The sequence below is a fragment of the Euwallacea fornicatus genome, chromosome 32 (assembly GCF_040115645.1).
Source record: "Euwallacea fornicatus isolate EFF26 chromosome 32, ASM4011564v1, whole genome shotgun sequence".
Lineage (NCBI taxonomy): Eukaryota > Metazoa > Arthropoda > Insecta > Coleoptera > Curculionidae > Euwallacea > Euwallacea fornicatus.
The window spans coordinates 2,052,170-2,077,371 of NC_089572.1; the positions used below are offsets into that span (position 1 = coordinate 2,052,170).

General features: G+C 41.5%; 2 protein-coding genes across 3 annotated transcripts; both read right to left on the reverse strand.

Annotated features, from left to right (window-relative positions):
• Window positions 1-1,014: 1,014 nt before the first annotated feature.
• Window positions 1,015-8,416, reverse strand: l(3)72Dn (UTP4 small subunit processome component l(3)72Dn). Its single transcript, XM_066299072.1, has 7 exons — window positions 8,206-8,416; window positions 7,470-8,155; window positions 6,981-7,405; window positions 6,538-6,924; window positions 6,048-6,212; window positions 1,224-1,334; window positions 1,015-1,167 (listed from the first exon to the last, which is right to left on the reverse strand). Exons 1-7 carry the CDS (start codon window positions 8,307-8,309, stop codon window positions 1,048-1,050), a joined length of 1,998 nt encoding a protein of 665 aa, XP_066155169.1. The 5' UTR covers window positions 8,310-8,416; the 3' UTR covers window positions 1,015-1,047.
• A 1,459-nt stretch (window positions 8,417-9,875) lies between these two features.
• LOC136348182 (phosphatidylinositol-binding clathrin assembly protein LAP-like) lies at window positions 9,876-25,056 on the reverse strand. 2 transcript variants are annotated; one of them, XM_066298805.1, is made up of 14 exons: window positions 24,791-25,056; window positions 17,044-17,186; window positions 14,584-14,659; window positions 14,387-14,407; window positions 14,063-14,165; window positions 13,745-13,953; window positions 13,506-13,612; window positions 13,157-13,284; window positions 12,926-13,094; window positions 12,478-12,745; window positions 12,140-12,253; window positions 11,191-11,392; window positions 10,939-11,137; window positions 9,876-10,738 (listed from the first exon to the last, which is right to left on the reverse strand). In XM_066298805.1, exons 1-14 carry the CDS (start codon window positions 24,930-24,932, stop codon window positions 10,634-10,636), a joined length of 1,986 nt encoding a protein of 661 aa, XP_066154902.1. In that variant the 5' UTR covers window positions 24,933-25,056; the 3' UTR covers window positions 9,876-10,633. The 2 variants fall into 2 exon arrangements, with proteins under 2 accessions (XP_066154902.1, XP_066154903.1); XM_066298806.1 differs by lacking the exon at window positions 14,387-14,407.
• Between the last annotated feature and the right edge of the window lie 146 nt (window positions 25,057-25,202).

Genomic DNA, 25,202 nt, shown 5'->3' on the forward strand with positions numbered 1-25,202 from the left:
CAACGATAGCTTCTGGATGTCTGCGTGGGGTACGAAAGGGATGCGGTGAACTAATTCCTTTTTTTCTTTTTTTTTTATTTAACACACGACTTGATACTCGTTTGCGGCGAATAATTTGCCGAAAATCCAATGAGATTGCAGTTTCCGGGGGGTCTCGTAGGTGTCGCGCCTTCAATTTGAGAAGGACCCCTCGTCGAACGATAATCGTTAAGGGAGTCCGCACAACCGGACGATTCCAGCCATCTCTCGAACGGGACATTTCCAACTTCAATCAGCGCCCCCCTGTCGAAATCGCAATAATTACGTCACTCTCTAGACTCTTAATCACGAGAATTGCCCTTAACAAAAGAAAATGCTGAAAAATTGATGTCGTTCGGCGCAAAACTCGCCGAAAGCGAAAACCGGCAAAAACTTGAGACAAAACGTTCCAGCGAAGAGACGGTGAGTCAGGGGCGTAGCCGCCACCTCGAGCGAATACCCCTTCAAGAGACATCTTTGCCAATGGGCCAGACGAACGTCACTGCTCTTAACGTCTTGATATAATTTGTCCTCCATTTATCATCCGCCGAGGAAAATGCCCTTAATGAAATATCATCACGGGAAGTTGAAAGTGTCTGGACGCCTGTCTAGAGGCGTGCCGATTCGGGTCCTAGTGTGACTTTTTGCAGGACTTGAACTTGAAAAATATCGCCTTGGCTTTTATGAGCCAAGTACACCTCTGTCGTTTCGAAAACGGCAGAGCCAAATTTTCTTATTGCATCATCGGAAAAAATATTCATTGGCGCACTCACATTTTTTTTTTTTTTTTTTAAACAATTTTTCTTCAGTTCTCTTCGTAATGTTTTGATTAGAGTCGCCCCGGCTTAAAAGGTTTTGCCGTACTTATTGAAGCGTAAAAAATCGCTTTTCGCTGATGGCGAGCCGCCGACTGTTGTTTCAACGCGGCTTAATGGAAAAGTGTTTTTATTTTCTCCAGGAATGGGGATTTTTTTTGGCACAATAAAACGCCGCTACTGTTCTGTATGTATATATTTTTCTTTTTTTATTTTATTTAGAACCGAAGGTTTTCTGAGCGAAGGCGGGCGGCAATTTTTCCAGCAACGACAAAGGGTTAACTTCGACCGCGACGAATTCGCCTTCTGAGAGGGCAGCTAAATGGACCAAATGCTGGAAAAAAAAGAACTTTTCTTTGTAACCAACACCTCGAACGAGCCCGAACGTACCTTGTGCTTGGGTATGGTGCTTATCTTTAGATCGTCGCATTTTCCATTAGTCAAGGACAGTTCTCTTGACTTTTTGGCGACTTTTTTGTCCGGACTAAAAAGAGAGGAATCCTGGAAAGTTAAAGAATATTTTAGGAAATTCGATCAATTGTTGCACGACTCGAGCGTGGGATGTTAAGGGAGATTTTTGTCTTCCAGACGACTCAATATACTTCGTGCAAACAAAAATTTCCCAATCGAAGCAATGCCGAAAGGAAATTTGTATATCTTCGAGGTGCTTAGGCGCAACAGGTAACATCCCCCTATTGACATGCTCTCCCGAAAACAAAGCTTGGGTAATCTCGTAATTTGCATTTAATTTCATGACTGATAATTTATTAAACATTTCTTTGCCTTCAACATTCAACTTTAGGTGGCGACTTTGTCGCGACTGCTCGAATGAAAAAGAACTTCCGTCCTTGCTGCGAGATGTATTAAAAATAATGAAATTGAAAAACCTGCATTTGTCCACGAACGCGAAATATTTCGCGGATTACAGTATCGACTGTCTCCTCCTCTAGCAGCAGGAACGGCGAGTAGAGGACAAGCCATGCTTCGAATCAGGCCGCAGAGGATCGTCCCATTTCCGCACCAGCAACCCACGAAGCTCTCTAGAATTTCCAGGGGGCGGCACGTATCTCCGTAACCGTCTCTTTATCCCATCCCAAGCATCCAGCTCTATCTGATTCAAATCCGAAGTTTGAACAGGCCAGACAAATCGTACGGTGCGAACCTCGTCAAGAGACCATGCAAGCATTGTCAGACCGTACGTTATCGCGCGTAAAGGTTACATTCTCTCCAGGAATAACCGTGAACGATGCAACATGGTCTTCTAAAACCTCTGTCAGGTACTCGTACGCGTTCAGAGTCCTATTGTTGGATGAAAACTAACTCTGCATGAACTTCAAAGGAAATTCCTCTCCATGCCGTAGCTGAATTTTCACCAAATGGAAGCCGTTCAGCAATACACGGTTGGGCAAATCTCTCGCCTAGTCGTCGCTACCCACTCACACGTCTGTCTGAGCCCCTACGACGAAATCGAGATTCGTGGAAAAACATTACGCGACTCTAATCCTCTACTGTCCCAGCCAAGTGTTCTCGTGCAAAATTCGACGCTCAAATCCGGCGTTCACGAAAGAACGGACACCCTGTAGCGCCAGTTTAAGGCGATAATTCAGCAACATGAAATCGCTTCCTAACGGTCCGTTCACTTTCGGTTTACATTTCTTGCTTCTTGCAGATAAGTTCGAAGGAAACTGCCGTAATCGTTCGGTCCCCCAAAGGAATAGAAAAGGGAAAACGGTCATCTTTAACTGTTGCGGCCCTTTCTCGACCTGATCCGGCTCTTCGATTGAGCAGCTTAGTCTCTTCCTACAGCTGGAGCACTCGTTGCACACTAGATAGACTTATACCAGAGTCCTTCGTAGTTTCGTGATAGTGACCATGCTCTATAGCCGCCACAAATCGCGCCGCAACGACAGGATTTATGGCCGTTTGAACTAAAGGACAAAATAACAATGATAACGAAGTCAGTCGTAGAATTTACAACATGCAAAGACTCAGAAGAAAAAACGCTGATTTTTGTCGAAAGTTCATCGCAACATGTGATAATTGTTTAAGGTCGTTTTAGATGTCGAGGAGAAGCTATCATAAGCTGGAAAAGTGCCCCCTTGAATTTGTTCATGCGTTCTTTGAGAAATTTTTCAAGTGACTCGAATTTTATGCTTGATAGCGCATTTTACTCGGAAAGCCAGACTTTGCATAACATCAGATGTGTAACACACTCCTAAATTCGGTTGTGTAGAGGTCTTAGTGGGCAGTGCTGGGCAGAATAAAAAAATTGAGGGAAGAATCAGGTACGAGTTGAAGGTATGATCGAAGAGGTGTGTCAGCAAGGCCGAAGGGTTCTTTCCTCGTGCATGTTTTTTTTTTTTTTTTTAATTTCGGATTTCGTGCGTTTGGTCGAACCATGAAAAATAGTGCGATGGGTAGATAAATAAAAATTGAAACGTTACTCATCGTTACTCAAGTTTCCCTAATTTAACTGGCAATTTCCTACCCTCTCGCGGGCTTCGCCGACCTTAGAGCTCTCTAATTAAACCCCGTCAACTAAATTAGTCCCGGTATAAGGCTTCAAATCATGTCAGCTACTAAGTTAAAGCCATCCGATTGCCTCCCGAAGATAGATAGTTTAATTTATCACTTGTCGTCCCCCGAGCCAAGGTGCCGGGTGCGGGAGGGTATAGAGACACCCGTCATTGCACCGGAAAACAAAGCCGCAAACAATGGAACGTGGAGTTCCGGCGCGCCCGAATTTGAAATTGAGTAATGGCGCTCCACAAACTCCATCACGCTGCGGTCTGGATATCCGGGTATTTTGGGGATAAATCACCGGCCACTCTAAATTTAACCGGGGCTTCTTTCTGCTCAAGGTGTTGTCGGGTGACCAAAAAGGCCCTGTTCAAACAAAAACCGGGCGTTAATCCCGGTATCGCATGCAGCCTATTGTCGCTCCTGCAAGCCGATTAATAATTGTCACAAATTCAATTAGTGCGTAATTAAAGCTCAGGTGGATGGATCGCCGACTGACGGGCTGTAAATTACGCCCTGTCGAAATCGAAAAATAATGACATCTCTTAACGGTCGAGGGGTCGTTGTCGAAGATTATTATCGACGACCTGCCAGGAGAGCCGCCCGTAATTTGTTATCCTTTCATTGTACACCGCTTGTCTGCGATATTAATGGACGTTCGATGGAAAACGTTGTTTCGCCGCCGCTATGCGTTACGTTGGGTGGAAGATAAGCAATAACGCAAAAACACGAACAGCCACTTGACAGTGGTAGTTTTTGTGGTTACTGGAAAAAACCCCCCTTTAATCGAAATATAGTGTTTTTGCTCTTTAATTAGTGACTTGTCTTTAGATTTTCCCACAAAAAAAAAACGATTATGAGTCCCAGAACCGCTCACCTATACCGAAACCCTGGAGAACGATTAATTCTAAGCGCGTTCCAATAGATGGCACTCGCGAATATACTCAAGTTCCTTCCGTAATTGAATACTTCATCTTTTCGCCGTTAGATGGCCGATTTATAGAAAGATACATGCTTATAGACAAAGGGCCGTTAGGTGGAAGCCACCCTGTGTAAATCACGTTAGTTGGCGCCCAGTTTTGATTGAATCAAATGCAATAGTGCAAACTCACTGAGAAGAGCGCTCTTTTACATAGATAAGTGCGAACTCTCGAATTTGTCCATGTTTTTTCCATAAAACCATTTACTATTACGTAGAGATAGCTCTGAGCGTTCAACGTCGGGTGTTGCTGCTGATTGTTCATGTTGCAGAAGACCAGGAGATTGTTTTTCATTAAGGAAGGATCTCAGGATATTACACGTATGCAGTACGGCTGCTTTTTTGGCTCTTGGGTGTGCACTGCTTAAAAGTTCAAATTCATTTAGATATCTCCTGAACGTATATAGTATGATGTATGCTGCTAGCATTAGAGATGGGATGATCTTCTGTTTCCTTAATCTGTGTACTTCGTTTGCGATTTTCTGATATTTACTCTTTTTTGCTCTGGATTTCATGAGACCGTTTTGATTTGAATGCGTTGCTAAAACAGTTAAATAAGTGGTTGTCTCGAAATAGTGTCGAGTCTGTCGTGGGTGATTGTCCTGTCTGTCCGAATTCCTGTAGGTCCTAATAGAATCTATACAGTTTATTCTCCAATACCAGTTCTGGCCATTGGGACTGATATGATTGATTGTAGGAATGGAGGCCATATCTAAGTGCCAGTGCTTGATGGATAACTTTTGCTACTGAATTCTGTCTGCTAGTATAGGCGCCTAAACTTTGTAACCAGACGGTATGTGATCTATAGTTACTGAGAATAAATGGTGTTTTCTACATTTATTGTGCACTTAATTGAGATCCTTCAGTATATATTTTTATAGTTATTAGTGGGTATAACTTCATTTATATTGCAACTATAAAAGCCTCTATTTCAGATAGTAATTACCCGTCTTCCAGAACTTTGTATGTCCTTTATTTGTCCATTGAGTCTTAGTTCATGAGCTTATAGTGCGTTCCATGCAACTATTTCGTCTCCCATTCTGTTGTCTTTATACGTGCCCTATTTTTTAGTGACGGAAATCTTGATGGTGATGAATGGATGAATAAATGAAGGGGAAAGCTCCTATCTAGTAGAATGTTATCAGACGGAAGATTATCACATTCGCAAATAACATCAGGATGATCTATTATGACTCATAATACCTATTATGACGAGGTATCAGATTAAATCCCATTAAATCACGGCAGATTCAATAAAATTTAAAGTAATTTACCTTCGAATTTAAAAGTCCGCTTGGAATATTACTCATTACTGGAAATAAATCATTTTACGTTGGATGAAGTCCTCACTGATAATACTTATAATGGCTCGAACTAACTTCGCCGACTGCGTCCAGAAAAACCACCCCCTTTAACCCAATTCCTCGTCGAAAAAGGGGCATAAATTCTCTCCAAACAATGAAATCGCGTAATGAACAAGCCCCTTTTGCAGAGCATTAACATGATGCACGACGCAGTAATACACATACACCGGTCGGCGACGACGTGAATTATTCATAGCGCGTTCGCAACGTTTGCACTCGACATGGCGAACGATAAATTACGGATTAATCCAGAGCTCACGGTCCTCCGCACAACAGGTACTTTTAATTAAAAGAGTATCGGACAACAACCCCTCCGTCCCCTCTTTATAGCCCACCGAAATTGGTACTTACGGGGGATTTGTTTATCACAAAAATGCTGCTGTCATCGTGGAGAAATATGTTGTTCTGAACATCGAATGTTATGCTTCTAATAGGGTGTGTGCGACTCTTCCACAAGCCGAGTAGTCTGGAAGACAGTCCGGTAGATCTTCGGTCTATGAGGCTATACTCGAAAATCTACAATTAAAGACAAACATTTTTATTTAATGAAAAAATTTGCAATAAATTCTTTCCAACTGGTAACAACCAACAAGATCATAAACTGTCAAAAATATGTCCAAAGAGTTCCGACCGATATTCTGAAAATCCGGAATCGGTTTATCGCTCTGTTAAGACAGACTGATCAGGGGCAGATTTCAATATTTTCGCGTTAAAATTTAAACAATTATGGACCTACGTTTACACGGTGTGTCCAAGGTCCAAAGATTCTCGCCTTGCGAATAATGTAATAATTCTCCTTTTTTTTAGGGAAAAAGAAGTCATAATTGATGTACCAACAAACCTTATTATCAGCATACGCCACCACAAGATTATCTGAATTAACAGCTAAAGCAGTGGGCCCCGCTTCAAACCTTGGCAATTTCCCCTCAAATGAGTATCCGTCCTTGGTGTGTTTAAAAGTAGCAATGTTACTCTTGGCATCAGCCACCACAACATACTTCCCGCACTTTGACGTAGTCAGCAGACGCACAGTGTCTTCTAATCCACACGCTTTAAGGTCGATTCTTTGAGATATAAACGGATCGTTATCTACCACGTCATAAACTATCAATTTTCCGATACTGAGGGCGGTGAAGAGCTGCTGATACTTATCGTTGAACGCTGCCTGCACGCAGCACACCAGATTGTCATCCAGATCCATTTTGTCTAGCCTCGGTTCTCCATTGTTCTGTAATCATTGCCAAAAAAAAAAATGTTTTCGGAATCGAATTTAACAAAACTAACCATATCTAAGCGATAAAGTCTGAAGCCTGAATAAGTGGCCACAAATATCCACTTTCCATCGCGCGACATGCTCGCACACAAAACACTTTCGGCCTCGTCCTCGCCTTCCCAGTTTTTACCTATGCGCTGAATGATGACTAGCTTCCGCGGTTTTTCTTGAGTCTTCGGCAGTCCAGACAGTGACCACACTTCCACATGTTTAGTATATTTCAAGAGAATTCTGCGATCGGACCCCGAGGTTACATGAGCGCAAGAAGCGTATGCAATTGGGGCGTATTTAATAAGGGTTTTAGGCGGATGATAGCTGCACACCAGGTAACTGTCCAAGCCTGCAGAATACAATCTTTCTTTGAAGAAAACTAAACCGCGCACGTCGTGGTCGTGGATTTTCCTCTGGATAGATTTTACCCATTTCATGTTGGTTCCTATATGGTGACCAGGATGAAAATTAAGGTTTGCATAAATTTTTGAGTGATTTATTTCCCTTACCAACTTTTACCTTTTCATAATTGGAAATCAAAGGATCCACCCCAGCACAATAAACTGACTCTTCTTTATCATCCACACAAAGGGCAGTAATGTCTGCTTGATGTGACTGATAGCTCTCAATCTGAGCACCAAGTTTTCCATCCCAAAGTGTGAGCACACCCCGTGAATCTCCACTAAATATTGTCAAATCACTGAAAACGTGTAAGCACCACACAACAGTGTCCTTCTTGGATTCTGAACGCCCCAAAACCATTTTGTGAATGGCATGGCCAGTTTTAACATTCCAAATTCTAACTGCATTTATACTTCCTGCCACCACATATTGCCCATCTGGGCTGTATTTAAGACATAGAAGACGACCCTCTTGTTTGTCAAGAAATTTTTCAAAAATTGCCCCATCTAGGTCTGCCCTAAATATGTTTATGTAGCCCTGCTCTGTGCCAATGGCAAGCATATTTTGATGACAATCAAGGCATGTCCCAGCTTCGCCAGTAATTGACCACTTGCCTTTTATGGTCAAGCTGTACAAGTCGAATTCTATAAGTGAGCCGTGCAAGCCTACACTAAAAAGACGACCATTGGACCAAGCCAAACCTTCGATGGTGAAATTATCGAAGTGAGAAGGAAATGTTTTTTCTACGAAGGGAATATGCGTTAAGTTCCATATTTCCACGCTTGCGTCAGCCCTAAAGAGGTAATTTTATGTGGTTTTTTAAATGGGGCCATAGATACTTACCTGGCTACAGCTAGTTTTCCACTTTTTGGATCTAAAGCCATACAGTAAATGGCGTAGGCTTCGGGCCGGTAAAAACCCACATTGTGTATTGTGCACTGAGGCATTTTAAAAGGGCCGTTATCAATATTTAAGGGATGAAAACATAAAATACGAAATTATTTATCCATTGTAACATAACCCCACTTAAGCACGTGAGCCGATGACGGCTGCGTGCTCATACATATGTCATGAATTGTGAAAAGACCCTGACGTCACTGTGTGGCAGTAGCCGGTTTAATTTTTAATCAATTTTTTTTTTTAATCTTAATGCATGCTTTGCTGGTTACTAAAACCAAATTCAATAAAACAATAATTACCGTGATATTAATATCGGAATAATTAAGTTAAAGGCTTGAATTTGAAATAAGGGCCCGAAACTTAACCGCATCCGAGGTTGCCGCGTTTCTCTTCTTGGCTAGGTACTAATTTTTCTACTTTGGCAACAATGATGGTTTTATTTATTTAGTGAGGTCACCGTTCGAATTCAGGTGTCAAGTGCGAAAATCAGAATATAGGAAATTGAACATTTTTGCCTTTAAACGTCGTTACTTTAATGGATCTTTCAATTATTTAAGACCTAATTACTTTACCTCCAATGGTACAGTATTGTTCTGCATTTAATTGTCGACGCGAGACTATACCCGGGTTGAAATTAAAATTTCACAGGTACTTTACCCTCGATTTTACTTACTAATACCTAATGATGATAATAAATAAAACATTTCCCAGATTTCCTAAGGATGTGTCTGTAAGAGAAAAGTGGTTAAATGCAGTTAAAAGAAAAGGTTTCAAACCCAGCAAAAGTGCTGTTATTTGCCAAAAACATTTTAGAGACGAGGATTATTTCATCAACCCCTACGGGAATAAGGTATTAAATAAAGGCGCCGTACCGTCAATTTTTGACTTCTTTGAGGATGCCAAGCCAAAAAGTAGAAAAGTTTTAGTTAGAAAAGCATTGGAAAATACTGTATCATTGAAACCAAGTCAAATTAATCAAAAATCAACTGATGTACACATTCTCCCTGAAGTGAACTTAGGCGAAAATGAATCTATAGCCAGAAAAGTACAGGAACAAAAAGAAGTTCAAGAAGCTGGGTCACAGCTCACATCCACAGAAATAAATTCCATATCAGAATTTTCGTCTTTACTCCAAGTGAAACCAAGTAAAGTTGAACTTAAACTTGAAAAAGTGTTGCTTCAAGATGGATTGCTAGAAACTCCGAATCAAAAATCAAAGTAGAGAACAAAGAAATTGTTTTATATTTGTCCTCTTTACTTATGCTTTTTCTTGTTCAAAGGAAGCATTGCATATATGATAGTATGTTAAAGGCATTAAGAACAGTACAAGGACATGCAAAGTATGTTACATAGCCAAACTAGATGTAGAATTTATAGAAAGTGCCAAAAGCTGCATTAATTCAGAATACTATAATGTAACAAACTTATTTTGATGTAACCAGCAATTTTTGGATCATTGTAGTATATTCTAAAAAAATTACTTTATCTCATGTAATATATTTTTATGCTTACCTTACACCCTATTCATTCTGACTGCATACCTTTGACATCCAAACTAGAAAAGAATCTAAGGACACAAAAGGATTGGAGTAGTGCAGGTTAGGAAAACACGATTTCTTTAAAACTAGTATTTTACACTTAAATAACAAATTCCTCTATACAAAAAAGCGACTCTACTAATACGATAAAAAATGCTTTAGCTATTCTAAGGTTTGTATGTATCTAAAAAGTTGTAGAAACAAGGCCATGATATTAGGGTAAACGTGCGCTTATAGCAGTTGTGCTAATTAAAAAAATATACAACACACGATAATTTTAATTAATATGGCAATTTATAAAATCATAGATGAAAGGGAAGAATCCCTGTAACGATAAGGCCTAAACGTAAACGTACATTCAAATCAGCAGCGTGGACCATTGGTTAATTCATTATTGTCCTACCAGTATTGAATCATTTTCTAACATTAAAAAGACGGATTCACTTAATCGTATTTAACGACCGCCTCTAGACATTGAAAACGAGACCGTGTATAATGATATGTATGCTCACATCGAATATAGGAAAATAACAGAGGGCCGCCGCACGACCCCACACAAACCTATTTGATTTGTTTTCAACAAATGGCCAATATACAGCAATAATCTCTTATCACAAAGTGGGGATAAACGAAAAGGTCGCTTTCAGCGTTTCAATACCTTCTAAAGCCTCATCGGGTTTGGCGCGTGCGCGCACTTTATATTATGTGAGGTATTTGGTTCCACTGTGCGTCCCAAATTTCAGTTATTTATGGGCAGAGATGAAATGGACGTCTTAATTAGTCTTAGACGCTGCTTTGCATAATATCACCCTTAACAATATATATACATATAATCAGTGGAAGAGCAGCTGCTGTTGCGCCCCCAATGAGGATGGTTGCTGAGGCATACCGGTCATAGGGTTAAGGGGTGCCACCACAGGTGCCATCGGTTTCATTGCCTAAAATTTACCACTCATAAATGGTTTAATGGAAAAGTCATATTAACATATTTCTTCGTTAATATCTTTAATGAAGTAGGAGAATTCGACTACCGGCCGCTTTCCATATCAACCAGCCACATTTCACTATTAACTTATCAACATTGGCTCGCCACACTCTTGTTTTTACTAATAATAATTTATTCTATTAGTGTACCTACCATGGGGGTCAAAAGAGGATAAGCCGGGTTAATCAAGGGGGTAGGACCACCGGAAGCCGACGTCGCGAAATTGGTGCTAAAGGGCACATTGCTGACTTGCTGGTTCATGGGTTTATAGCCCACGCCAGTGGTGGCAGACATAGGTTGAGGTGTCCAACTCGGTTTCGATCCGTTCTTAGGAGAATTCCACTGCACGCCCCTGAAAGAATCGAACACGTACTGCATGCACAAAATATGGATACTAGACAATACTTGATAGTTTGCTTCCTGTCGTTGATAGTAAGATTTTCGGCTAAGGACGCTAGACTAGACTCTAAATCGCCTGTCAAAAGACCGCCATTACCGTTGGTTTGCTGGTTACCATTGAGGTTGTCGTTAGAATTGCCATTGGTCGCTTGTCCGTTGGTGTTGATGGGCTGCAGTACGCCCCCCAGGGGATCGAAAGCTCCTGAAGCTAAAATAGCATTGATGAGGTCATAATGTAGAGAAAACAATAGATGAATTTGAGGTGCGTGTAAAAAGCATGAAATATTGAGGATACCCAAATATCGAAGAAAAAAATCACCTGCATGACGGGACACTTCGTCGCAGTTGAAGACGAGGAGTAATAATAAGAATCTCCCACCCACCGTCGGCTTAGAACAAAGCGTTAGAGTAACAAAAAATCAGCCATTTTCTGGATAAGAACCCACTACATTACCATCATCGACAACGCATTGTTCTTGGAAAAAAGCGAGCACTTGCTGCAACTGTTTCTCATCCTGATGGGTGGGGGAGTTAAGGTCTAAAAGGGGAGGGGTGTTATCTTCGTTCAGGAAAGGGTTGTAGGAAGGAGGGAAAAAATTCTCTTCGGCTGCTTGCGTGGAAAGAACACGTCACAATGAATTAGCTGGTGCCTTGATGAGAGCAGTGATTATGACTTTAATAGAGTTGGGCAGAAAATCTTTTTATCCAGGAAAGGCTTACTATCGCCTTCTTTAGAAAAATTATGAAAAACTAAACGACTTTTTGTTTCTATCACTTTTTAAGATTTATAAAGAAGGACAATTGTAACTGTAACGCCATTATGCCTGCAAGATTACCAAGGTGCACTGGAGTGGCATACAAGAAGGATAACTTTCTGATTGTTCCCTGGATGAAAAAATTTACAGTTTTCCCCAACTCTAAATCTTCACGGAAAAGCAATGTCGTCTGTACTTACTCGGAGCTTCGGTGTTGCCGAATACGGAAGCGAAACTGTCCTCGGGCACAAATTCACCCCGAAGTTTGCTGTTGGGAAGGGAGGAAGTCATTTGCAGAGACTGGACGCCGTAACCTGCAATTTATTGAATTATCGACAAAGAGACACGGGTGTCTCAAAATCAATTCGTCAACGAAAATGAGTCGAGAATCATTTATGCAAAAAAAAATTGAAAAAATCTCCTTGAAATCAACGTATTTTCTTTATTGGCTAACCCATATGCACAACAACGTCAATAAATAAACTTTCCTCCAGACTGTTGAATAACGTAGAATCAGATAAATAAATGATGGACTTACCGTTGCCGTTCATCACCCAAGCACTGGTCTGTTGCTGCTGCAACGTAAACGCGTTTGCGACGGACACCGGGTGGTTGTTGAAGTTATCCATAAAGGGATTGTTCAGTTGCAACAAGTCGTCAGATGCCTTCACCGGTGTCGGCACGGCTTCCGCGCCGAACAAATCCACCGCCGGCGTCGATTGGTTTGACAGCGCCGAAGACGACGCGCTCAGAAAAGGATTGTTGGCTGATGCTGAAGATCCGGACGAAGGTGACGACAGCTTCGACTGCGCCCACAATTAAACAAATAAATTGCCAATAAAAGTTTCAGAGTATTTCATTTTGTTCCTCAAACTTTTCCAGCTTTACGGGATGTTTACTTTAACTATTCACCGGATGGCGAAATTTGGATAAACAGTTTATGAGATACTTTTCACGTATAAACATATTTATGCTCCTTGGCTTACCTTAAACTGATTCATTGCAGCCTCTTCCTCCGCCAGAACCTTCATCTTCAGACTTTCGTCGATTCCATTCACAGAGTCTAAGCGTCCGCTCGATGCCACGTTACCAAAAGCATTGCTGGTCGAGTTCAAAGCGGTCACGCCCGACTTTACGTTCTTCAGATTGTTGGTGCTGTCTCAAAAAGATCTCCATTTAATATTAAAATTCAGTTGACGGTGCCAGAGCTTTCGTACCTGGTCGAGTTGGTAGTCGTCGACGATTTCTTGCCGTCCAATTGGTTGTAGTGTTGTTCTAAGGCGTCCAGCAAACTGCTCGGGGCTTTGGTCAAGTCTGGAATATCGCCTTTGTCGATACCGACGTTCTGGATGCAAACCACAGAAGGATAATAGTACTTATGTGTGTTATGTATCGAATAAAAGAGCTTGAGTTTGGAATGATGCTTTTTCAATTATTTTCATCGTTAAGGTGACTTTTATAGAAACGAAGAAATCACGACAGAGCATTACTCCATTCCCCTATTGCCGTTGAAACTATATCTTGCTCGCAAAATTACCAGGAGTAACATTGGAGTTAAATACTCACCTCTGCTACTTTCAAAAACTCCCCGACACTGTCCATCCGCACCAAAAACTTCTTATAAATGTCCAGTGCCTCCTTGCACTGCTTCTTGTTCATATCGAAGTATTTTTCTGCAAGTTCGAGGCCTCATTAATCAAACGATTATCGGGGATATTAATAGTGGAACGATATCGGTTAAGATTTGAGAAACGTAGTCGCCCTTCCCATGAAATTTTACGGCGGTCAATAAAAGGGCTACTCACCTAATAAATTAATGATGGCGTCGTTATAACACGCGAACAGTCTTATGAGGTCTCGAAACATTAGCATAAAGCACATGTTGATTATGCCGTTGGTGAGATCATTCGCGGTGCAGTCGAACTCCAGGAGAGCCCCCAGTTGACTTTGAAGTACGGGGATGGTTTTCAGTAGTTTGTCCGCGCTCATGGTGCGCAGCATTCCGTCCTCCTTTCTAAATAATATACGAATCGTCTCCTGATCATGTGTATTGCCAATACGACCGTTTTGGTCGTTTGGTGCTAAGCGCAAGGGCAAGCGGCCCGCTTGAAGAGCAGACTTACCCTCTCTTGACTTTGCAGAAATCGAAGGCCACCGTCCGGTAGGAGAGAGCTTTTTCGTTCAAGTATCGCGCGTATCTGCGTATAAAGGGTGACATTTCGTAACCTGAAAAATTAGCTTGTTACACCACGTTCCAGAGTGAAAAAATGATCGTTTTTCTACGATGAAATATAATTTCGGCGCGCCGAATCTGCGAATTAACAAATGACCAATTTCAATGCAGGGCGGCATGCGGGACTGCTTTAAACGCCTCAGTCACGATACAAAAACGAATTAAGCTTAGAAGTTAAGGGCATTTCATGCATCACGATATACTAATCACTTACCAGTCTTGGCATTTAGTATTCCTAAGCACATAAACATAAATTATATTAGATACACGTGGCCAGTAATGTAAAAAAAAATCGCAAGATACGATAAAGGTTTTAAACCTATAAGATTTCATTATTGATGGCACCAACGCACATTATGAATCCTTAAAAGCTAATCGGATGGAATAACCGTCTGCTTATGTCAAACTCACCTTGAAGACCTCCTTTATCTAAGAAATTACTCAGCTGGAATGTCGTGTTATTGGACGCCAGAAACTGCGTAAATCTCTGTAAAAAAGAAGGGAAAAGTGTTGATACTGCAAGGGAAAAAACGATTTTTTCTATTTTTATTACTGTGCTTGGTCACAATTGACGAGTCGTACATAGATCGGCCTTAAAGAATAAGGAATCATCGCATTTCAAGCGAACTAAAGCTGAAAGAAATTTCACGAAGAGGATGGGAAGACATAGAATCAAACTTTACTGAAAATTTGGTACTCAGTTATGTATATTACTAAAGTGTACCAATACTTTTGCCCCTCACTGTATGTCCAAAAACTTTCGTAGCACCTAAAGCGTCAATTCATGCCAACGTTCCCGTACTTGTAACGAACGATATTGTGGAATATCTGCATATAAACAGGCTTTAAGGCCCTTGCATCTTACCGAACGCTACGCCGTGCGTCGCGCGTGTACGCAATGTCGCGCGTGTACGCAATGTCGCGCGTGTACGCAATGTCGCGCGTGTACGCAACGTCGCGCCTGCTTTAAAAGCCATCTTACACACTTGCATTGCAATGTACGATTATCATTGGTGGATATTTAGTTAGCTGTCTCGTTCTGATCAATTGAACTCCAAGCTGAACGTGTCCTGGACAGTCCATGAAGGACATCTTGTAATTTAAATGGTTTCGACGATGAGCCGATCAATATTGCCGACCTTCCCCATTTCCCCTTAAAGTGGTCAGCGTATCACATGACGTAATGGATACATTCAATAGCAGATAATAAATTGTTTTAGATAATAAATCATATTGTTTTTCGCGGTTAAAGTTTACACAATAATTTCGAGATAACCAGAGACATTTGTTTCGTTACGAATGGACGATTTTACGTGTTTTCAGACGTATTTAAACTCCATTAATCGCAACATTTGCCGGATTTAATAATCGGGTGTTCCTGCGAAACTCCCAGATTCAGGAAATGCACAATGTAATTTCCTAGATATTGCACGTAATTTATGAAAATTAGCCATTTTTCCGGGAATATTTCTCGTCGACATCGTCGAGGGAACTATGGCAATCCGAGCAACGGCGACGAGGTGCTCCCCCGCTAGTCTCAAAACGGGGACCAAAAACGATAGCCGGGGGCGCATGACTCGAACAGAAAACGGTACTACGAGGCAAATAAATTAACGAACGTAATTGTTTCTACGTCTTAATTCACTGATCAAAATAACTACCATTAACGAATTTTTTGGGCATGAGAGGACATCGCAGGTAATCCTACTGGGCCGCAACGGTGTTAGAGTTAATGTGGTGTAGAATTTTCAACGGCTGCCTCAACTATTTTTAAAACAAACCGATAAGTTGCCAATGTTTATTATTCCCGCAGGAATCCGATGTAAACTGTCTAAGGTAACACGCAGTATCTGCCACTTAAATGCCCCGAATTTATGGATTTGCGCTAATTAAAAGAGGGCGATCGCAACAGACCAGGGTCGGAGTTACCCGCGGGGCGTCCAAGAATACCCTGCAGGTGACACGCGGGAGGGAATAATTCTTCGGCTTATTTCACGACTAAAAGGTCGAGCGAACTTGAGGCCGCGAACACTGTGACACCCGTCTACGGGGCGTTCATGTTTTCGCAAATTTTCCAGTTTCGATATTCCCGGCTTTGACTCTTAACGGACAGCCTCCGATGAAGTTTTAAAATTCTTAGAAACACTGCGTTACACAGTATAAATTCTAATTTCATCTGGCGACTAACAAAAAAAAAGTTTTTCTCATTTTTCTCCCGACGAAGAGGATGTGAAAAAACCGCAAGGGGCCAGAAAATGCCTAAACAAAGTGAAAACTTCATTTTGCGTTTTGGTAGCTGCCAGCGGCGCACCGCGAAAAACTTCAGGGAGAGAAAAGGAGGCGCAATCCCGAAAAAAATACCGCCCTGCGCCTTGCCGAAACCGTTCGTCATGCGCAATGATGCAAGTCCGACGGCGTGGACTGCACTCCGAATCTCTTAGGTAAATATCTCAGAAACTGCAGCGGCTACAAAGTAAAACCTGAAGATTTCCTGAAATTGGCGCTTTTACTCGTCAAATAAACCGAAGGGGCACTCCCTTCTGCGTTCACACGATGTCTGGGGACGCCCTGTGGATCACCACCAGATCTTGCTCGTGGCCGAAACGCGATAAATAAATTAATAAAATGTGCTCGTGTTTGCCTTAGAACGTTTGTTCAAAACTCGGTTGAAACCTGTCGCCGTGGTTGAGTTTTTTCCCGTACCTAAACTGCACGGGGATTGGGGTCACGGTCGCAAACCTGAAGGCTGCTAATTTCGTCAAATCGACCTCTCTTTTCGTGCTCGAACCCCGTTTGTTGTTTCATTCATCGAGCAGGTTTTATTTATAAAACACGGACAATTTGTCTCGGGGAAATACCGAGTGAACGAACCTGATTTCCATAGCACATCATGTGATGGCACGTAACCAGGGCTTTGTACACGACCACCCAGTTGCTGTTCTGCGACCTCTCGATCAGTAGATTGGCGAGTTGGGGGATGGACACGTTCGGCTCGTTCGTGCAGTGGACCAAATCTGGAAAAAGACGAATTTAATAACCAAACCACTGGCTAATTAAACGGCTTAATTACGCAGAGACTGTCTGCGCCGATAATTGAGAAGTGCGATAAAGTTGCCGGGTGAAAGGCACCGAATAAAGATAAATCCATATGGTGTCACTGGATACTTTTGTTTTGCTGTTTGAATTGGGAATTTATACATCATTTACGCCCTCTCCGGGTTGCTACGCTGTCCGGTTTTGTAGGAGGATCAGCGATAAGGTTCAGCAACGAGAGAGAGAGAGAGAGAGAGAGAGAGTGTGAGAGAGAGAGAGAGAAAGAGAGCGTATCACTTCTACGAACTCGCGGGCTCATTAGATATTCATTCAGTGACCCTCTTTCACTGCAAACCGAATTATCTAACGCTTATTTAACAATTATTATTATAATAAGCGTTAGTAATCAGAGTAATTGCCTTTCGAGCTGCTGTTCCACGACTGGGATTATGTCGTTACCCGGTCACGTTCCGTTGCAACAATCCCAATGATGTCTCCTAACGGACAAAGGGCCGAACAGCAGATGTATGTCAATAATGTAAACACGTGATAATGGAAACGTAAACGTAAAATTCCTACTGCGGGACCGAGCGGGACGCGTACGCTCGATGACGTAACAGTTCTCGGCGACTCGCGCAGTGAAGTCGACGATGATCAAGAAGAAGCAAAAAAATCGCGATCGTTTGGAAATTTGAGCGTCCCCGTTGATTAGGACTGTTCAAAGACCGCCTGGGCGGCTGGCAGCAGAGGAGGGTGGGACAAAGCCGACCTCCACCTTTTTCTGGACAACGGCAACCATCGACCAATTCAATTCGTGTCGCTGGCGTAGGGCACTGAACGTTACCGCATTGATTGTACAACGGACATCGTTCGGCTTAAGTTGGGTCGGTGAAATAAGTACAAGTTGCTTGTGGGGTGTCCCGAATTCTGTCCTGGACAATACTTTCGCGCGCAAATGCAGAGGCTGCGAGTCGCAGGCGAGTGATTCGCAGCCATCAGACGTTCGATTATTTGGAATAGGAGTTGTTTTGGACAGAAACTATGCGAATACATAGGGTGTTCTTGAGTAGATGGTTGAAGATTTAACGGGCGAATTCTAAGCCACATTCAAGGCGGACAGTTCACATAGAGGCGCATCCAAAAACGGTTTGGGCTCAATCTACGGGGTATTAAAGAACACTTTTGTGTTTTTACAAACGCTGCCAAAAAAACGTCGTTTTTTGGAAAGAAATGAGATAAACGAGAGTTCGGGGCCCATCGATCCGCATATATCACGTTAGAGTCCGAAAATTTCCGTTCGTAGGAAACACTCGGCGTGTGATTTATGTAAATTTTCAACAAGTTTCGGTAAAAAAATAAACGAGCAATTAAAAAAAAAACGAAGAAAAAAGTTTTTAACGCCCTGTATCTATTTTTTTCACGTACGTTGAAAACAGTGCCGTCGGGCAAAGAACAACCACCGTATGATGGGGTAAAGCCGACCGATTTTTTTTATGATGTATGATTATGAATAAAAGGAAAACGTGCCGAATAGATACTTTCATGAGGAATGCAAATTAGGAGATTCTGATTAATTCAATTCCTCTAAATTACCATGTCGTTTGCATTTATCATAGGCCATTCTTTGATTTTTTTTTAAACAGACGTAGTTACACAACGTACAAAAGCTAGACAGCGAGTGCCAACATTTTTCCAATAAATATTCTCAATTCGGTGTGAAAATATCTATTTTCCCATCGACATTCAGTAGACAATTGAATTAAAGCCATGTCTACGTTAAATCAGGGGGAAAAAGGCCTTTTCGGGTTTATCCATCATTTTCAGAAACTCGTACCAACGCTTTTTTTTTAAATCGGCTATGTGCCACAGAAACCCATACTTGATAACACACTCATCTATGGATGCAAATTTCTGCTTACATACTTAAGGTTCAATATCATTTACAATTCAAATTTACATTTCCATAATTTGATAAAGTCCCATTTAAAAGTCTCATGGTTAAAAATGCTTGCTGGGTCGGCTCTGCTCCACCCTACGCTATATTCCTAAAATGGTTCCACAAACGCCTTGTCCCTGAGGTGTAGCAATGAATTTGTAGTCACAAACACATTCACAATTTAAAGACTATTTAATTTTGAAGTAAAAAATCACCAAAAAAAACAAGAATAAAAGCATTCAATGAAAGCTGCTACAGGAGAGTTGGGATTTGATAGTAAATAGCTCATTTCACCAATTTCTATATGTCTAATAAATGTTAAAATATTTTTTTAATTCACTTAACAACGTTATTAATATTATGACTATTACATTTAGCATTATTTATTTATTACGTTATTAGTGTTAGTACAACTCCCCTGTGGAGGCAGGTCGTACTACTACGGACCAAATTCAAAATACACATCTCGAAAACAGTGACTTTTAGCAATTTATAGCAAGAGTACCATTTTTAGGAAAAAACGAATGGGGAATCCACTTCGATAAAAAAAAAGTTGCTACAAGGAGGCACAAAAAAGTTATCATTATCTGAACATTGACTGGTATGTTGCGTACGGCGCCCTCTGTAAATTTGACGAAAATTTTAACAAATGCAAATTCGGCACTGCGAAAAGTTCCAAAATACCAAATTTCATGGTTGTATCTTAATAATTGCGTGAATTACCGAAAAGAAATGAAAAAAAAGTCAAATTCGCCATCCTGTATCTCAAAAACTGAGCCGTTTTCGACATATATTTATATTACATTTTCATCTCAAGAAAATGTCTTCTATCGCCGATTAAAGTCGTGCCACTATAAACTGGAACACCCTGTATATATATATATATATATATATATGTATATATAGGGTGTCCCGTAAGTCAAAGATATTCCTTGAAGGGCCGGTAAGCCGACTCAAAATAAGTCGACTAAATTTGCCTTAGTACGAAACTTGACAATAACCGAGATACAGGGTGTCCAAGGTGAAAAAATAAATTAAGTTTTTTTTAATACGTCTCCACCACTTGGAGCTAATTTCGCGAAATTTTATATTCGGATATTTCCTAAGATGATAAATTCAAATTTATCGACGATTTCGATGCGTCCTCTAAAAGACCATTAGGGCTCATTTAAACTGCCAAAGCTTTTTTCTACCACAGTGTATGTCATTTCGGACTAGCTAAATCGTTATAAGAAACGGTTTTCGAGAAAAAAAACAACTAAAGCTGATGATGCATGCTAATTTATTGTCCACAAATATTTAAACAATTGTTGCTGTTTTACTTTTCAGTAATAAAGATTATCGCAAATTTACTGCAGAAGGCCCTGTATCTCGGCCACCAGCAATTTCTGTACTAAAGCAAATTTATTTAAATCGACTTAGTATATTTCGAGTTGGTGTATCCACCCTTCAAGGGGATATCGTTGACTTACGGGACACCCTGTACGCATTAAACGTCTCTCTAATAAATCACTTATTACTTAAATCACGTTCGCCAAGGTAAAAATTCCGATAATGCAAACAACACTGGGCATGAATTAGTTCACGTTATCAAACGCCTGTTTCATCACAAAGGGGAGGTAAATCGGAGCGAATTCCGCTCACCCTGAGCCTCCTCAAGCTCCTTGGGGCTCTTCGGCTGTCCAAAAAGCGTTCGAACTGCATCACGGACTGCCTCCAAATGCGATTTCTTCCGACTTTCTGACTTCCCCTTCCTCCGGGTTCTCTTGACCTCCGTGTCTGACGAGCAGAGCTCTTCTCATACCATTACGAATCTACGCTCAAAACCAACAAAAAATCGATACCTTATTGGCGATTTAGAACGTGAGAAAAGGACATTGCAGCGCGCCAAACCTGATTTCGCATTAACCAGGGATTTATCCATATTTATCAAAAGCTGAATCAATAGGTAATCGAGATAATACCAAGGAAAAATTCTGCAATTGATTAGCTCATAATATCAAGTACGTGATTTATAAGGCAATGAATCCCACTACTTGAGATGAACCAAAACCAAGACCTGACCGAAGCTCCTCAGCGCTTCGCTGCGGTCAAAACCCCGTTCAAGTAGCGAATATTTACAGCTCAGGACACTTCACACAGATAAAACATAAATGGACTTTAAGGAAAATAGCCTTTGGCTGAGTCACAGGCGACGTGCATACAAATAAACCGAATGGTTTCCTAGAAACGACTGCGCCCCCCTACCAATGAGCCGCCAACGGTTTCACATATGCTTTGTTTAATGAATCACTCATTAAAACAGACCTTTGCCTGTGGAACTCTCGGAAAGCGAGAGAGATTCGCTTAATTACTTCCCACCAAGTGACAAAATGTTTGGAAATGTGCCCCTCAAATAGTTCCTGGTCCCCGCTAGTGCTCAGAACGCCGCTCAGAACGGCACCAGCTGAAGGAATTCGCACACATTCCAAAATTTATTAGTTCGCAATTTACTATTTCCAGCTGTAAACGTGACCCGAATAACCGACCACCACCGCTGCAATAATCAGTTCAATCAAGCTAGACGACCTTAAGTCGGTACCGACTTTACATAAAGGTACCATGAGAGCCACTCTCGGGCAATTACTGGTACTTAGATTTTCCCATGGCCGTTCTCGCGTTCTAGTTTCAATTCTCAACAAAAAGGCAATGGTTCGGCAAAGTCTCAAGTCTTATGTAAGCGACGGTGGTCGCTGGAGCGGTACCACACATAACTCGTCACGTAACGTCAGTCCGACGGTTCTTCTTCCTCATTGCGACAGCGAGTGTGAACCAGAATTTCTGATGGTTTTAAGTCGCGAATTGGGCAATGGCTAATTTAATTATCGGAAAGGGAGAAAAGAATAATATTTACTTTTCTGCATTGAGAAAACAGGAAGTTGCCCACAGTCGTCGGCCACCAAAGCGGCTCTAATTTTAGCCGGGGGCTAAAAATAAAAATAGTTTTCCTGAAAGCATCTGCGGGCGTGGCATGTTTACTGTCTTCCTCGATGTACCTCGAAGAAGTGCCGTATCCCGGTGGTCATACGTGTAGTTGCATAAAATGCACGAAAACGCAACTTCCTATTACTTCATGGCAAAATTTACATGGCTGGGTGAAGATGTTTCATTCATGCATTCATGGTAGATTTTATTCGAACTTTTATGGTACCCGTGGCACTGCACCGGATATACCTAGCACCGTGCATTTGCCAACAAACGAACATTCAGAAATGTTTTCGATTATTTCCCGAACCAGTCGCGTGCTTTCCAAAATTTCGAAAAGTACTTTTGCTCCTAACGGAAATGCGCAAGTTCGCCCCAAATTCTCCGATTTCGAACCTCTTGCGGTTTCGGAGATCCCGAAAGTGAACAGCGAATCTCTGAACACGTGTGTGCACGAGCTGCCCGGGTGCCCCGAATTAAGCGAGTTACGTGGGGATTATCGAAACGCCAAGGGATCCAGGGTGGCTCAAATTAGAAAAAAAATCGCATTTTTGTGCTGGTTCGGGAAAATTTGTAAAATTTAAAATGTGTACAGGACTTGCCAAATACATAAATTTTCAAAAATCACGGTTCTCTTCCTCATGCTTTAACGATTCCTGGACATATTTTTAAATATCTTCCGAACGGCCACAAAACACGCATCTTTTTTCCGATTTAAATGCCCTCGTGGACCTTGCTGTTCCCATAATCCCCGCGGAACTCACACAATTTGAGACACCCCACGTGTCAATGAGTTCGCCATTGACCACTGGCGGAAGAGCTCGGCGTTGAAAGTTTACATCACAGGACTTTGCTCATTGGGCACTTTCTGGAGAGATAAAAACTCGATTAAAAACCGTCCAGCAAATGTATTAAAACTAAATGGTTAAGGCTTCGGCAATTTTGATTTTAGAGTTCGGTCGAACGTCGAAAGTGGTTCCTGAACATGCACAAAACGCAACACAATCGAAGCACCGATGGAGATTTTCATAGAGAAAATGATCATACTCCTTGGTACTCACGCACGATAACGCTCATTGCCAGAAGAGACGAAAGTAGGAAATATCATAGCGCAAACCCATCTCAATTGGAAATAGATAAGGGACGAAGGAGCAGGCATTCAAAATCAAATTTTTAACAGTCTTTTTGAGATTGTTTATTTTAAAAGTCTTAAACGGTCATTATGCGTTTGTGGACAGCATTCAATTTATATTCCTAAATTTTTAATATATTCAACGATGTATCATTAATTTCAACTTTAATACCGTTAAAAATACTCACTTCTAGTAGATCTTTTCTTAGAATTGATGATTAATGTTTTGGTCGTGTTTATAAACACAAATTTATTTGGTAAATTTAATATATCGATTCTATTTTTGCACGCAATTGTGAGGAAAAAAACATTTTTTTTAATCAGTATTTAGTTCATTTCGGGTTTTACGTAAACAAACAGAGTTAAAAACAACTTTCTCGTGTAGATATGTTTAGTTGCCTTTGAGACCACATTTTTTTAAATAGTCTGTCCCTTTTCTCGGGCTCCGTTAAAATCTACATCGTTTTGTCATTGTGGGACTTTAACAGATTGTAAAATTTTGCTCTGGGATGACCGTGACAAAATTCGAACAATCTGCTCTAAGGCTTTGCAAAACGCTTCAGAACAAAGGGGCTCCGACAAACACTTCATTGGGCCTCCTATGGAGCGGACACGTCGCACATTAGTATCATGAGCAATTGCTTTTTGTATACCAAAGTATTGCAGAAAATGCAATTTAGGTTTGCAACCGGCCAAAGTAAATTATAAACGGTCCTGCAGAAGGAAAGCCAGAATTCTGTGGAATCGTCTACAATCACTAAAAAATAGACGTTCACTGAAACGTCGTAAGGAAGTACCATCAAATATACGTGCTTCTAGGGGCGTTATAAAGAAAAGAATGCAGCCTTGAAAGTTCAAGAACCCACAGCGTGACTCCCCGGTAAGGAATTAAACCACAACTGCCACACACAAAAGGCTTTTGCAACCTGCTTTGAAAATCTGCAAAGATACGTGATACCAATATTTGCCTGGATTTTTTGAAGTAACAGCAACCATAGCAACAATTTCAAAGTCATTTTAATGTTTGCCAAATTGTTGACCTCTGACTTTCACCAGAGCCTTTTAACCTGATCAGGCCTAGTCCATTGGGTTTACAGTTAATTTGTTTGATGATACTGTTTGATTGTTGTGATAGTCATCAGGTTTTAGTTATAGTAGATGACCTTCACCTGTTTCCTCAACAAACTGCAAGGGCGTGAAGCAAGACATTCTGCTCCTATCAGGTTTTTTTCACACTTGAATAGGTTTGGTCGTGGACGATGTTAATTCGACCACAAGACAGGTGGTCTTATGTCCTCTGTCCGGAAAACTGTAGCCGCCTACACAGACAGCCCTAGCCTCAGGTGACAAATTCTAGAAAACCGGTTTGGTGCTATCTCCTCCCCAACCCATGCCTATTGCTTTACTGCATATTATTTATCTCTTATCACTTTCTCTAACGTCACCTAAAACGTCCTTCGTCATCCCATTATTAATGCAACAAATTGGACTCAATAACAAACAAGTGGCTTGCCGGGAATGAACGAATACGTGTAAATAGAGGACACACTCACAATCTAGATGCTTCTTTTTGGGTCCCATCATCTCTTCGGTGGTCGCTTTGCATACGGATTTGGCCAGTCCTTGACCGGCTATACTGTGTCTGGCCGCTAGGAATCGGTCGTTTATAGTCTGTCCAGCCATTCTGCCCGCCATCGCTTGACCGATGCACAATAATCACGGGAAAAACACGGCAAATTTACACCTCCGACGATGAAAACGGCCGCCCGATCGCGGAAACTCAAGAACCTGACAGCTCCGAGGTGCACACGTAACTGTCACTGTCAGTGAGAATGAGAAAGTGGAGAAAAAAAAATTGGTTGCCTACGGCAACATGGGACTGTCTCTTGACCTCCGAATGTGGCAACGTTGTTCGAATGGGAGAGGAGAAGACGAAGGCACAGTGTAGGCAACCAGTGATGCTAC

Excerpts from the sequence above, each read along its gene's own strand:
- LOC136348182 (XM_066298805.1), bottom strand. The coding sequence starts at position 24,932 with ATGGCGGGCAGAATGGCTGGACAGACTATAAACGACCGATTCCTAGCG. Across the intron at positions 17,187-24,790 it reads CAAAAAGAAGCATCTAGATT|ATTTGGTCCACTGCACGAAC; the intron begins GTGAGTGTGTCC and ends GTCTTTTTCCAG. Across the intron at positions 13,954-14,062 it reads TTCTGCAAAGTCAAGAGAGG|AAAGGAGGACGGAATGCTGC; the intron begins GTAAGTCTGCTC and ends TATATTATTTAG.